General features: G+C 44.6%; 1 protein-coding gene across 2 annotated transcripts in view; it reads left to right on the top strand.

Annotated features, from left to right (window-relative positions):
* Positions 1-15,271, top strand: part of LOC110496644 (HEPACAM family member 2) — a 52,777-nt gene that overhangs the window by 32,118 nt on the left and 5,388 nt on the right. The window contains exons 2-4 of one of the 2 annotated variants that reach the window (XM_036953420.1): positions 2,057-2,157; positions 11,320-11,679; positions 11,946-12,230. In XM_036953420.1, the coding sequence (XP_036809315.1) occupies positions 2,057-2,157; positions 11,320-11,679; positions 11,946-12,230 (746 nt within the window). The remainder of the gene's footprint in view (positions 1-2,056; positions 2,158-11,319; positions 11,680-11,945; positions 12,231-15,271) is intronic. The other variant, XM_036953421.1, reaches the window with a different exon arrangement.

The following is a 15,271-nucleotide window of genomic DNA, read 5'->3' as shown; positions in this document are numbered from 1 at the left end:
GATGGTTTGTTTCATTGTATTGCTGTTGCTCCACATTTCATCATGGTGATGGTTTGTTTCATTGTATTGCTGTTGCTCCACATTTCATCATGGTGATGGTTTGTTTCATTGTATTGCTGTTGCTCCACATTTCATCATGGTGATGGTTTGTTTCATTGTATTGCTGTTGCTCCACATTTCATCATGGTGATGGTTTGTTTCATTGTATTGCTGTTGCTCCACATTTCATCATGGTGATGGTTTGTTTCATTGTATTGCTGTTGCTCCACATTTCATCATGGTGATGGTTTGTTTCATTGTATTGCTGTTGCTCCACATTTCATCATGGTGATGGTTTGTTTCATTGTATTGCTGTTGCTCCACATTTCATCATGGTGATGGTTTGTTTCATTGTATTGCTGTTGCTCCACATTTCATCATGGTAATGGTTTGTTTCATTGTATTGCTGTTGCTCCACATTTCATCATGGTAATGGTTTGTTTCATTGTATTGCTGTTGCTCCACATTTCATCATGGTGATGGTTTGTTTCATTGTATTGCTGTTGCTCCACATTTCATCATGGTAATGGTTTGTTTCATTGTATTGCTGTTGCTCCACATTTCATCATGGTAATGGTTTGTTTCATTGTATTGCTGTTGCTCCACATTTCATCATGGTAATGGTTTGTTTCATTGTATTGCTGTTGCTCCACATTTCATCATGGTGATGGTTTGTTTCATTGTATTGCTGTTGCTCCACATTTCATCATGGTGATGGTTTGTTTCATTGTATTGCTGTTGCTCCACATTTCATCATGGTGATGGTTTGTTTCATTGTATTGCTGTTGCTCCACATTTCATCATGGTGATGGTTTGTTTCATTGTATTGCTGTTGCTCCACATTTCATCATGGTGATGGTTTGTTTCATTGTATTGCTGTTGCTCCACATTTCATCATGGTGATGGTTTGTTTCATTGTATTGCTGTTGCTCCACATTTCATCATGGTGATGGTCATGTGATCTTCGAACGTTTCACCACATCCACTTCACTACATTCAGTTGTCGCGATAGCGCTGCCACTCAGCGACTCCACAGTGAAACACGTTGACACTGTCTGTAAATGTCAGTGTCCTTTTACATGACATGGAGACCTGCACTAAAACCTTTTTGAAGGAAATGATTGGCCTGTTTTAGTCGCGTAGTTATCGTTAGTGTAAGGAGAAACAGTATTGCACAGTTCAACTGTGTGAAATACAGATACATTTATTATCTCTCTCTCTCTCTCTCTCTCTCTCTATATATATATATATATATATATATATATATATATATATATATATATAGTCGCTCATTTGATATTTCAGAGAGTATAAATGTGACTGCCTATGAGTCTGCCTGTGACAGTCTGTGCTTGCTGGCTGTATTGTCCTTCCCTTGTCTACATTGACATGTCTTTACCACCTAAATGACATTCTCAACCTTTAGCTACCCTCTCTATTCCATTATACTCATACCTCTCTTTCTCTGTGTCGCTAAGCCCATATCTAAACTAACACTCACATTTGTCTTTTAATAGCACGGATTTTGATAACAGCTACTTTTTTTGTGGAAGGTTTCACTTGCAATGACTGTAGTATATGTTTGTCTCACCTGACTTAGTCGTGCTAGAGAAGAGTGTCTGCTAAATTACCAAAATGTAATGTAAATGTATGCTTGTGCCTGTGACCATCACCATTAGTGAAATGCAAGGATACATTTACATTACATTTCGACTAGATAGTATACAGCTTATGTCAGAATTGACTTTTCATTACAGGTTTTTAGTAGAACTGATGCAGCAGGTTAACAGAATGAACGTAGCCGTTTAGGAGAGGTAGGTTTAGGCTTATGTCAAATGTTAGCTAAAATGCTAAAGGCCATGTTGTTCCTGTGCCTGCCAGGTGTAGCTTACCTCTCCCACTCAAATAACATTGGGAGGGGCCTGGGCTTCTGGCTGGCTCCTCTTATTTCCCTGGCAAATGTTGTCACCACCAGTTCAGTTCCCCTCCTTCCCACCTCCCTCCCTTACTGTCACAGTCTCAAGTCAGAGAGGACAACTCCTCAGAGGATAATGGAGGCTCCTGGAAGAAGGACCTTTGTCGCTCTGTGTTTCTACACTGCACTACTTACTCTCTCAGGTAAGAGGAAGAAGAGACACACATGTTAATTGAATGTCATTTCAGGAGAAATTCATTAAATGTTTTGCGAGTGTAACCAAAAGCGTTACAATCAACATCAACATTGCCAATTATCTTTCATTAGTTGGATCCTCATCGAGCCACTAGACTGTATTTGATTTGATCAGTTATTACGCGCATGATAGAATGGTACTTCAGTAATCATAGTGTTTAGGACAGAGATACCCCTATGCATGTGTGTTAGGACAGAGATACCCCTATGCATGTGTGTTAGGACAGAGATATGCATGTGTGTTAGGACAGAGATACCCCTATACATGTGTGTTAATGCAAAGTGTTGATGTTCGTGTTGGTCCACAAGGATTCTATGGTGGTTGACTAAGTTGTTACTACGTAGGTATGTTAGATTACAGTAGCTACCGATATTTATTATCTGATTGCATGTGTTCAAATGCGTTTTTTGGTTGGACTTTTATGGTCGTAATGAGGGGGATTTGAGCATTTCTGTAGTAAGCAAACGAGGCAGGAAGGACACACTGGAAAGAGTTCATCAACCAGGCCTCTGCTGACTCAGCTTGGAGTCCGTCTAATCAGGGATTGACTGGGAACAGAAATCGACCCTGGCTTTTCTATCAAACTGGCCCATCATGGACGGACTGGGAACAGAAATCGACCCTGGCTTTTCTATCAAACTGGCCCATCAGGGACGAACTGGGAACAGAAATCGACCCTGGCTTTTCTATCAAACTGGCCCATTTCTTTCCTCAAGTCCTCCACACTGGCGCATTTGTTAGCTGGTTCAGTCCATCTGGCATTTGCCAGAATTTCCCTTTGGCCAGTCCGTCCCTGTTGATGATAACAGATATCCAACCAATGGACCAAACGACCTGATAAGCCGACCCTCTGATGCCCTAACACAACAATAGAACCACTTCAGATGGCCCATTGTCTCAGTAATCTCCACTGTCTCTTATCCAGTGGTGAAAGTAGATGTCTTAGTAAAGATTGGTCATATCACCTATAACATGTACTGCCTTTTAATGTGGCATAAACACAACCAGTCATGATGTCTAACAATCACTTCAATCACTTCATTAAAGCTAGGCTATGGGCGCACGTTTGTCCACTCAACAAATTATTCCAGCATCCAATTTGATGAATGGAAAGAGACATCTGTTACAAAACACTTTCATGTGTAGGCCTTACTCCTGTAGCCTGAATTTATGCTTCCACTGCTTTCCGTGTGCGTCTCGGCCACTCATCTTCGCCTTGGCAAAACGTAAGTGTTCTGATCAAACCACAACGCGTATGCCAACCGGTTTCAAGTCAATTTGGAGCATATGCCAACCGGTTTCAAGTCAATAGCTTATGCCGACCGGTTTCAAGTCAATTTGGAGTGTATGCCAACCGGTTTCAAGTCAATTTGGAGCGTATGCCGACCGGTTTCTAGTCAATTTGGAGTGTATGCCAACCGGTTTCAAGTCAATTTGGAGCATATGCCGACCGGTTTCTAGTCAATTTGGAGTGTATGCCAACCGGTTTCAAGTCAATTTGTAGCGTATGCCGACCGGTTTCAAACTTCAAGTCAATTTGGAGCATATGCCAACCGGTTTCAAGTCAATTTGCAAATGTTTCATGCACCTGACATGCGGTAATGTTAAATGATGGTGTAATAGCATGTAGTTTTCTAGGCATTTTGTGTTCATTATTGTGATAGGCTCACATTTTACCATTAAGGCATATACCCCACTATTTATTTTGCTGGGATGCCGTAACGGACTGTACTGACTTATGGTTAGAGAAAACAGTGGCAGCAGTGGGTTCAGCACACTCTTGTCCTGCTTATTCAACCAGACTGGTCTCATCGACTAGACGTAACATACTGTAGTAAACATAAATCTGGGACACTCAAATCAGCATATGTTACGTTAGGTATGGTTGAAAATCAAAAGGAGAGCCACACACTCTAGGTGCTCAGATGCAATAATTTTATAGCCAACATTTTGTATAATGACAAACACCGTGAGTCACTAGTTTATATGGTGTGTGATAACACCTTTGATTGGGATCAGTTTCCCTGTTTGGGGGTGTTTGAAGGATCTACATTTGTAAATGCCATTGCATTGAGAACAGCCATTAATTACACTTGTAATTTTGATCCGGTAGAGGCACAAGGAGACATTGTGCAGGGGTATTTTGTGGTAAATCAGAGTTAATGTGGTGGTAAACAAATTAATCTCTGAGATATAACTTTAGCATTTTAGCTAATTAACTACTTTTGAGCTACATTGCAACTACTTAGCATGTTAGCTAACCCTTCCCCTAACCCTAACCTCAACTCTTTAACCTAACTCCAAATCTTAACCCTAACCTTTTAATCGAACTCCTAACCTCAACCCCTAACCCCCAGAGCTAACGTTAGCCACCCAGCTAACGTTAGCTACAACAAGTTGGAAATCCCTGCCCCCAAAAAATTTGGTACATTTTTTTGTTTTTTTGACAATACAGAACATACATATACAAACGACAGCATACAGAAGCACACAAACATCAACGACATCACACCTGCCCAGACCCACCTGCTCACACCCCAATCTCCAGCGCCCGCATCACTCTCCACCACATGGCATCAAACGGCACCATTTGGTTTCTCTTCATCGCCCACACACTTTCAACATTTAGACAGTAAGGCATTTGACCTTTCCATTGTGTTAGCGATGGAGGATTGGTTGATTTACAGTTTTTAAGTATACGTTTTTTCAAGATTCTTGGAATTCATAACATATTTGGGCTCCCGAGTGGCATTGCATCTCCTTGCAAGAGGCATCACTACAGCCCCTGGTTTGAATCCAGGCTGTATCACTTTTGGCCATGATTGGGAGTCCCATAGGGTGGCGTACAATTGGCCGTCATTGTAAATAAGAATTTGTTCTTAACTGACTTGCCTAGTTAAAGAGTTTAGCAAATTAACATATTGTACAAATTGTAATTCGTAACATACAGTAGCATTCGAATTCTAATTCATAACATATCATACGAAATGGATGATGGACATCCACAAATTAATACATATTAATATTAATACGTAACAATTCATTCCAAATGAAGTGTCTCGGATTTGCGTACAGAATAATACAAAAAGCTCTGAGACCAGGTTGATTCAACATTGACTGATACACACAGACAGACAGACAGACAGACAGACAGACAGACAGACAGACAGACAGACAGACAGACAGACAGACAGACAGACAGACAGACAGACAGACAGACAGACAGACAGACTATCAGAATGGTGGGTGTAGCTGGTATATGCAGTCAGGCCCAGAAGAGCAGAGAATTGGGAGAAACGTAACTTTACACAGAATAATGAATGGTGCAAGGTAAAACAATACACTTGCCCAAACACAAACACACGAACATCAACTTTTACACACGGGCAAGAAACAGCACCCGTCTAAAATAACCAGTCACCAACATTACCGAACATGACATAAAACAATCCCGCACAACACCATGGGGGAAACAGAGGGTTAAATACATGGACAAAAATTAGGGGAATAAAAAACAGGTGTGTAGAAACAAAGACAAAACAAATGGAAAATGAAAAGTGGCTAGTAGACCGGCGACGCCGAGAGCCGAGCGCCGCACGAACAAGGAGAGGAACAGACTTCGGCTGAAGTCGTGACACACACACACTCCCAGTGATGGCCAAACTGCTACCCGTGGCCAGGCTGTTTCTACTATTAAAGTTTAGGACATAACACCAGGCACAGAGTTAATCTATTGTGATGAACAACAGGGGGTTCCAGCAGGGCCTGGATGTCCACTTGGAGAACTGGACTGACTGGGGAGGATGGAGGGAGCGAGAGAGTGGGAGAGGGAGGGAGGGGGAGAGAAGGGATAGAGGTGAGGGGAGGAACAGTGGAAGGAGGGAGGGAGAGAGAGGTGAGGGAAGAGAGAGAGGGGGGGGGGTGGTGAGGGACAAGACAGAGGGAGGGAGAGAAAGAGACAGAAAGGAAGGGAGGGGGGATAGAAGACGGGCATAAAAACAGAAAGGGAGAGAAAGTGATAGGGGAGCGGGAGATATAGGGAGGTGGAGAAAGAGAAGGAAAGGGGGGGGGTGTATTTACCTTTATACCGCCTAGCTACCTGCCTGCTGCTGCTTAATCTGAGCTGGCAACAACACACTTATGACATCACCCAGTCCCTTCCTAATCGTAGAAACCCAACCCTGCCTTTGGCAAAATAGCTGCAAAACTTTTTGTTTGTTATTTTGAGAAAGAAAGACAATGTTGAAGACACCAAACCTAATGACAGTAAATGTCTATTTCTATTGGATGTCGTAACTCAAAGGTGATTGTTTTTCTGTCAGTTATCAGTGTGGGAACTGCTTGCTACCGTAATGTAAACAGAGCAAAGTCAGTCTGCAATATTCAACGGCTACATCATACAGCTTAAGGATGTTTGCTTTAATACCAGTTAGTAATAACAAGACACCAGGCTTGTCATTGGCTCTAAGAATTGGGTTAATATTTGCTTACCTCAGTTTCAGGACAGAGTTCTGGATAAAGTAAATGGAATGATAGTATGCCACAGATGTGTCAATCATGTAAACGTATCTCAATCTGACTTATTCTTTCTGCTCTATGAAGCGCAGCATGAAGAGACGTAGACGGCCATCTTTACTTTTCATGTTAATTAGGACCATGCCTCAGGACTACCTGGCATGATGACTCCTTGCTGTCCCCAGTCCACCTGGCCGTGCTGCTGCTCCAGTTTCAACTGTTCTGCCCGCGACTATGGAACCCTGACCTGTTCCGTGCTACCTGTCCAAATCCTGCTGTTTTCAACTCTCTAGAGACAGCAGGAGCGGTAGAGATACTCTCAATGATCGGCTATGAAAAGTCAACTGACATTTCCTCCTGAGGTGCTGACTTGTTGCACCCTCGACAACTACTGTGATTATTATTATTTGACCATGCTGGTCATTTATGAACATTTGAACATCTTGGCCATGTTCTGTTATAATCTCCACCCGGCACAGCCAGAAGAGGACTGGCCACCCCTCATAGCCTGGTTCCTCTCTAGGTTTCTTCCTAGGTTTTGGCCTTTCTAGGGAGTTTTTCCTAGCCACCGTGCTTCTACACCTGCATTGCTTGCTGTTTGGGGTTTTAGGCTGGGTGTCTGTACAGCACCTTGAGATATCAGCTGATGTAAGAAGGGCTATAAAAATACATTTGATTTGATTTGAATGAAAAGATCAGGGCCCTTATTCATAAAGCATCTGGGAGCAGGGGTGCCTGTCCATATAATCTTATTCATTATGATCAAGAAGGCAAAACTGATCCTAGATCAGCACTCTTACTCTGAGATGCTTTATGAGGGCCCATATTGTACCTGTTTTGTATGTACCAGTAGCTTTGTGTGTGACATGTTTACACCCCCTATGTACATCAAATGAGAAACATTGCAGGCTCTAAGGTAGAAAACACAATGGCCCAACACATGAAGAGGTACACAAACTGGAATCTTTGCATTTGTTATTAGTGTGATAGAGTCCACACTGAGACTAATTTGTTAATTTCTTTCTCTCTCTATAGCTCACTCTCTTGCTCCTTCCCTCTATAACACCCTCTCTCACCCCTTCCTTCCCTCCTCTATAATACTCTCTCTCACCCCTTCCTTCCCTCCTCTATAATACTCTCTCACCACTTCCTTACCTCCTCTATAATACTCTCTCTCACCCCTTCCTTCCCTCCTCTATAATACTATCTCTCACCCCTTCCTTCCCTCCTCTATAATGCTCTCTCTCACCCCTTCCTTCCCTCCTCTATAATACTCTCTCTCACAACTTCCTTCCCTCCTCTATAATACTCTCTCACCCCTTCCTTCCCTCCTCTATAATACTCTCTCTCACCCCTTCCTTCCCTCCTCTATAATACTCCCTCACCCCTTCCTTACCTCCTCTATAATACTCTCTCTCACCCCTTCCTTCCCTCCTCTATAATACTCTCTCACCCCTTCCTTCCCCCCTCTATAATACTCTCTCTCACCCCTTCCTTCCCTCCTCTATAATACTCCCTCACCTCTTCCTTACCTCCTCTATAATACTCTCTCTCACCCCTTCCTTCCCTCCTCTATAACACTCTCTCACCCCTTCCTTACCTCCTCTATAATACTCTCTCTCACCCCTTCCTTCCCTCCTCTATTTAACTCTCTCACCCCTTCCTTCCCTCCTCTATAATACTCTCTCACCCATTCCTTCCCTCCTCTATAATACTCTCTCTCACCCCTTCCTTCCCTCCTCTATAATACTCTCTCACCCCTTCCTTCCCTCCTCTATAATACTCTCTCACCCCTTCCTTCCCTCCTCTATAATACTCTCTCTCACCCCTTCCTTCCATCCTCTATTAATACTCTCTCTCACCCCTTCCTTCCCTCCTCTATAATACTCTCTCACCCCTTCCTTCCCTCCTCTATAATACTTTCTCACCCCTTCCCTCCTCTATAATACTCTCTCTCACCCCTTCCTTCCCTCCTCTATAATACTCTCTCACCCCTTCCTTACCTCCTCTATAATACTCTCTCTCACCCCTTCCTTCCCTCCTCTATAATACTCTCTCTCACCCCTTCCTTCCCTCCTCTATAATACTCTCTCACCCCTTCCTTCCCTTCTCTATAATACTCTCTCACCCCTTCCTTCCCTCCTCTATAATACTCTCTCACCCCTTCCTCCCTCTATAATGCTCTCTCTCACCCCTTCCTTCTCTCCTCTATAATACTCTCTCTCACTCCTTCCTTACCTCCTCTATAATACTCTCTCACCCCTTCTTCCCTCCTCTATAATCCTCTCTCACCCCTTCCTTCCCTCCTCTATAATACTCTCTCTCACCCCTTCCTTCCCTCCTCTATAATACTCTCTCTTACCCCTTCCTTACCTCCTCTATAATACTCTCTCTCACCCCTTCCTTCTCTCCTCTATAATACTCTCTCTCACCGCTTCCTTCCTCTATAATACTCTCTCTCACCCCTTCCTTCCCTCCTCTATAACTCTCTCACCCCTTCCCTCCTCTATAACACTCTCTCACCCCTTCCTTACCTCCTCTATAATACTCTCTCTCACCCCTTCCTTCTCTCCTCTATAATACTCTCTCACCCCTTCCTTACCTCCTCTATAATACTCTCTCACCCCTTCCTTCCTCTATAATACTCTCTCACCCCTTCCTTCCCTCCTCTATAATACTCTCTCACTCCTTCCTTGCTCTATAATACTCTCTCTCACCCCTTCCTTCTCTCCTCTATAATACTCTCTCTCACCGCTTCCTTCCTCTATAATACTCTCTCTCACCCCTTCCTTCCCTCCTCTATAATACTCTCTCTCACCCCTTCCTTCCCTCCTCTATAATACTCTCTCACCCCTTCCTTCCATCCTCTATTAATACTCTCTCTCACCCCTTCCTTCCCTCCTCTATAATACTCTCTCACCCCTTCCTTCCCTCCTCTATAATACTTTCTCACCCCTTCCCTCCTCTATAATACTCTCTCTCACCCCTTCCTTCCCTCCTCTATAATACTCTCTCACCCCTTCCTTACCTCCTCTATAATACTCTCTCTCACCCCTTCCTTCCCTCCTCTATAATACTCTCTCTCACCCCTTCCTTCCCTCCTCTATAATACTCTCTCACCCCTTCCTTCCCTTCTCTATAATACTCTCTCACCCCTTCCTTCCCTCCTCTATAATACTCTCTCACCCCTTCCTCCCTCTATAATGCTCTCTCTCACCCCTTCCTTCTCTCCTCTATAATACTCTCTCTCACCCCTTCCTTCCCTCCTCTATAATACTCTCGCACCCCTTCCTTACCTCCTCTATAATACTCTCACTCACTCCTTCCTTACCTCCTCTATAATACTCTCTCACCCCTTCTTCCCTCCTCTATAATCCTCTCTCACCCCTTCCTTCCCTCCTCTATAATACTCTCTCTCACCCCTTCCTTCCCTCCTCTATAATACTCTCTCTTACCCCTTCCTTACCTCCTCTATAATACTCTCTCTCACCCCTTCCTTCTCTCCTCTATAATACTCTCTCTCACCGCTTCCTTCCTCTATAATACTCTCTCTCACCCCTTCCTTCCCTCCTCTATAACTCTCTCACCCCTTCCCTCCTCTATAACACTCTCTCACCCCTTCCTTACCTCCTCTATAATACTCTCTCTCACCCCTTCCTTCTCTCCTCTATAATACTCTCTCACCCCTTCCTTACCTCCTCTATAATACTCTCTCACCCCTTCCTTCCTCTATAATACTCTCTCACCCCTTCCTTCCCTCCTCTATAATACTCTCTCTCACCCCTTCCTTCTCTCCTCTATAATACTCTCTCTCACCGCTTCCTTCCTCTATAACTCTCTCTCACCCCTTCCTTCCCTCCTCTATAACTCTCTCACCCCTTCCCTCCTCTATAATACTCTCTCTCACCCCTTCCTTCTCTCCTCTATAATACTCTCTCTCACCCCTTCCTTCTCTCCTCTATAATACTCTCTCTCACCCCTTCCTTCTCTCCTCTATAATACTCTCTCTCACCCCTTCCTTACCTCTTCTATAATACTCTCTCACCCCTTCCTTCCGCTATAATACTCTCTCTCACCCCTTCCTTCTCTCCTCTACAATACTCTCTCTCACCCCTTCCTTCTCTCCTCTATAATACTCTCTCACCCCTTCCTTCCCTCCTCTATAATACTCTCTCTCACCACTTCCTTCTCTCCTCTATAATACTCTCTCACCCCTTCCTTCCCTCCTCTATAATACTCTCTCACCCCTTCCTTCTCTCCTCTATATTACTCTTTCTCACCCCTTCCTTCTCTCCTCTATAATACTCTCTCACCCCTTCCTTCCTCTATAATATTCTCTCACCCCCTCCTTCTCTCCTCTATAATACTCTCTCACCCCTTCCTTACCTCCTCTATAATACTCTCTCTCACCCCTTCCTTCCTCTATAATACTCTCTCTCACCCCTTCCTTCCCTCCTCTATAATACTCTCACCTCTTCCTTCCTCTGTAATACTCTCTCACCCCTTCCTTACCTCCTCTATAATACTCTATCTCACCCCTTCCTACCCTCCTCTATAATACTCTCTCTCACCCCTTCCTTCCCTCCCTCCTCAGAAGTAAACTCAGAGTTCGTCCACGTTCCGTCCGTGCTCAATGGCGTCAAAGGGAAGTCCCTCCTCCTCTCCGTGGAGACTCACTTTCAAAATGAGGATGTTGAGATCCAGGGCAGCTGGTACCAGACCCGGCCGGGGGGCCCCAAAACCCTCCTGGTGACCTTCCACAACCACACAGCCATCATGGTGGCATCCATGAGACACAGGAACCGCTTCTTTTTCCAGCCCCCCAACGCCTCTCTCCTGATCCCCAGGCTGGACGAGGCGGCGGAGGGGGACTATCACCTGGACCTGGATATTCACTTCCCCCAGAGACAGGAGCTCGTCAGAGTCGAGAGGACCATCCATGTCACTGTAGATGGTGAGTTGTGAACACCAGAGAATCTTATGTCAATCTCTATTTTTACATAATTGATTGACGAGGTATACATCTTATATATGTTGTGTACATAGGCAGATCATTGTGGAATGTTGCATGTATGGAACATTTCGGCCTGGCTGCATCAATCCAATTGCCATGTACTTCGAAAGACTTAAAGACCTCTCCGGTAAATTGTTTAACGGACTGCATTACAATACTGTTTCTTTCATCAGCATACTCACTGTTCTATCTCTCCCCTTCTCCAGTACCCGTGTCCACTCCTGTTATCAGGAAGACCCCATCTTCTACAGTTGTTGAGGACAAGGAGAACGTGACGTGGACCTGCTGGGTGGAGAACGGGACCAGGGTTCAGTACCAGTGGCTGAGGAACAACATGCCCCTAGATGCTAGTGATCGCCATCAGTTCTCACAGGATAACTCTACTCTGGTGATAAATCCTGTGAGGAAGAAGGACATTGGACAGTACCGCTGCCTGGCCAGGAACCACATCAGCCAGAGACAGAGCCACACCCTGGACCTTAATGTATTCTGTAAGTACCGTAGGTCTGTCTAAAACAGCACACCCCTATTGGTCTAAAACAGCACACCCCTATTGGTCTAAAACAGCACACCCCTGTTGGTCTGTCTAAAACAGCACACCACTGTTGGTCTGTCTAGAACAGCACACCCCTGTTGGTCTCTCTAAAACAGCACACCCATGTTGGTCTGTCTAAAACAGCACACCCCTGTTGGTCTGTTTAAAACAGCACACCCCTGTTGGTCTGCCTAAAACAGCACACCCCTGTTCGTCTGTCTAAAACAGCACACCCCTGTCCGTCTGTCTAAAACAGCACACCCCTGTTGGTCTAAAACAGCACACCCCTATTGGTCTGTCTAAAACAGCACACCCCTGTTGGTCTGTCTAAAACAGCACACACCTGTTGGTCTAAAACAGCACACCCATGTTGGTCTGTCTAAAACAGCACACTACTGTTGGTCTGTTTAGAACAGCACACCCCTGTTGGTCTGTCTAAAACAGCACACCCCTGTTGGTCTGTCTAAAACAGCACACTACTGTTGGTCTGTCTAGAACAGCACACCCCTATTGGTCTAAAATAGCACACCCCTGTTGGTCTGTCTAAAACAGCACACCCCTGTTGGTCTGTCTAAAACAGCACACCCCTGTTCGTCTGTCTAAAACAGCACACCCCTGTTGGTCTGTCTAGAACAGCACACCCCTGTTGGTCTGTCTAAAACAGCACACCCCTGTTGGTCTGTCTAAAACAGCACACCCCTATTGGTCTAAAACAGCACACCCCTGTTGGTCTGTCTAAAACAGCACACCCCTATTGGTCTAAAACAGCACACCCCTGTTGGTCTGTCTAAAACAGCACACCCCTGTTGGTCTGTCTAGAACAGCACACCACTGTTGGTCTGTCTAAAACAGCACACCCCTGTTGGTCTGTCTAAAACAGCACACCCCTGTTCGTCTGTCTAAAACAGCACACCCCTGTTGGTCTGTCTAGAACAGCACACCCCTGTTGGTCTGTCTAAAACAGCACACCCCTGTTGGTCTGTCTAAAACAGCACACCCCTATTGGTCTAAAACAGCACACCCCTGTTGGTCTGTCTAAAACAGCACACCCCTATTGGTCTAAAACAGCACACCCGTGTTGGTCTGTCTAAAACAGCACACCCATGTTGGTCTGTCTAAAACAGCACACCCCTGTTGGTCTGTCTAAAACAGCACACCCCTGTTGGTCTAAAACAGCACACCCATGTTGGTCTGTCTAAAACAGCACAGCCCTGTTGGTCTAAAACAGCACACCCATGTTGGTCTGTCTAAAACAGCACACCCCTGTTGGTCTAAAACAGCACACCCATGTTGTTCTGTCTAAAACAGCACACCCATGTTGGTCTGTCTAAAACAGCACACCCATGTTGGTCTGTCTAAAACAGCACACCCGTGTTGGTCTGTCTAAAACAGCACACCCCTGTTGGTCTGTCTAAAACAGCACACCCCTGTTGGTCTGTCTAAAACAGCACACCCCTGTTGGTCTGTCTAAAACAGCACACCCCTGTTGGTCTGTCTAAAACAGCACACCCCTGTTGGTCTGTCTAAAACAGCACACCCCTGTTCGTCTGTCTAAAACAGCACACCCCTGTTGGTCTGTCTAAAACAGCACACCCCTGTTGGTCTGTCTAAAACAGCACACCCCTGTTGGTCTGTCTAAAACAGCACACCCCTGTTGGTCTGTCTAAAACAGCACACCCCTGTTGGTCTGTCTAAAACAGCACACCGTTGGTTGGGGAAGGAAATTAAAGGCAACTTCTCATACTTTGTTTTCCCCATTTTAAAGAAGTACAAAGACTTTACATCGTCCTGGCCTTCTATGAGTAATCTCAGTATGTAAATCCATCCCACCCCTGGGCACACACTGTGCAGATATGGCATTTGCATGTCTGACAGACGTCCAGTGTTCTGTGGCGATACTATCGTTGCAGTACTATCGTGATGCTGTTGCGTTAATGAAACCAGGCTGGTCCTGGCAGGTTTGGAGATTGTTGGAGGTTGTTGACATATAATATGTTTGGACATTAGCCCGTCCTACAGTTGAAAATGTTATCTTCCAACAAGACGACAAATGTTGCAGTACGTCAAAACAGTTCCATGATGATAAATGCAGTCCGCAATGGTTGTATTTATAGATGCAGTCAGAGGAAAGGAATTCATTAGATGGGACCTCTTTGTCTTAACATCTAATGTAACACCCATGTAGATTGCCTTGCGAAAGTATTCGGCCCCCTTGAACTTTGCGACCTTTTGCCACATTTCAGGCTTCAAACATAAAGATATAAAACTGTATTTTTTTGTGAAGAATCAACAACAAGTGGGACACAATCATGAAGTGGAACGACATTTATTGGATATTTCCAACTTTTTTAACAAATCAAAAACTGAAAAATTGGGCGTGCAAAATTATTCAGCCCCTTTACTTTCAGTGCAGCAAACTCTCTCCAGAAGTTCAGTGAGGATCTCTGAATGATCCAATGTTGACCTAAATGACTAATGATGATAAATACAATCCACCTGTGTGTAATCAAGTCTCCGTATAAATGCACCTGCACTGTGATAGTCTCAGAGGTCCGTCAAAAGCGCAGAGAGCATCATGAAGAACAAGGAACACACCAGGCAGGTCCGAGATACTGTTGTGAAGAAGTTTAAAGCCGGATTTGGATACAAAAAGATTTCCCAAGCTTTAAACATCCCAAGGAGCACTGTGCAAGCGATAATATTGAAATGGAAGGAGTATCAGACCACTGCAAATCTACCAAGACCTGGCCATCCCTCTAAACTTTCAGCTCATACAAGGAGAAGACTGATCAGAGATGCAGCCAAGAGGCCCATGATCACTCTGGATGAACTGCAGAGATCTACAGCTGAGGTGGGAGACTCTGTCCATAGGACAACAATCAGTCGTATATTGCACAAATCTGGCCTTTATGGAAGAGTGGCAAGAAGAAAGCCATTTCTTAAAGATATCCATAAAAAGTGTCGTTTAAAGTTTGCCACAAGCCACCTGGGAGACAC

This window comes from Oncorhynchus mykiss, chromosome 18 (assembly GCF_013265735.2).
Source record: "Oncorhynchus mykiss isolate Arlee chromosome 18, USDA_OmykA_1.1, whole genome shotgun sequence".
Classification (NCBI taxonomy): Eukaryota; Metazoa; Chordata; class Actinopteri; order Salmoniformes; family Salmonidae; genus Oncorhynchus; species Oncorhynchus mykiss.
The sequence above is the reverse complement of the archived record's forward strand: the minus strand, read 5'-3'. Positions and strand labels throughout refer to the sequence as shown.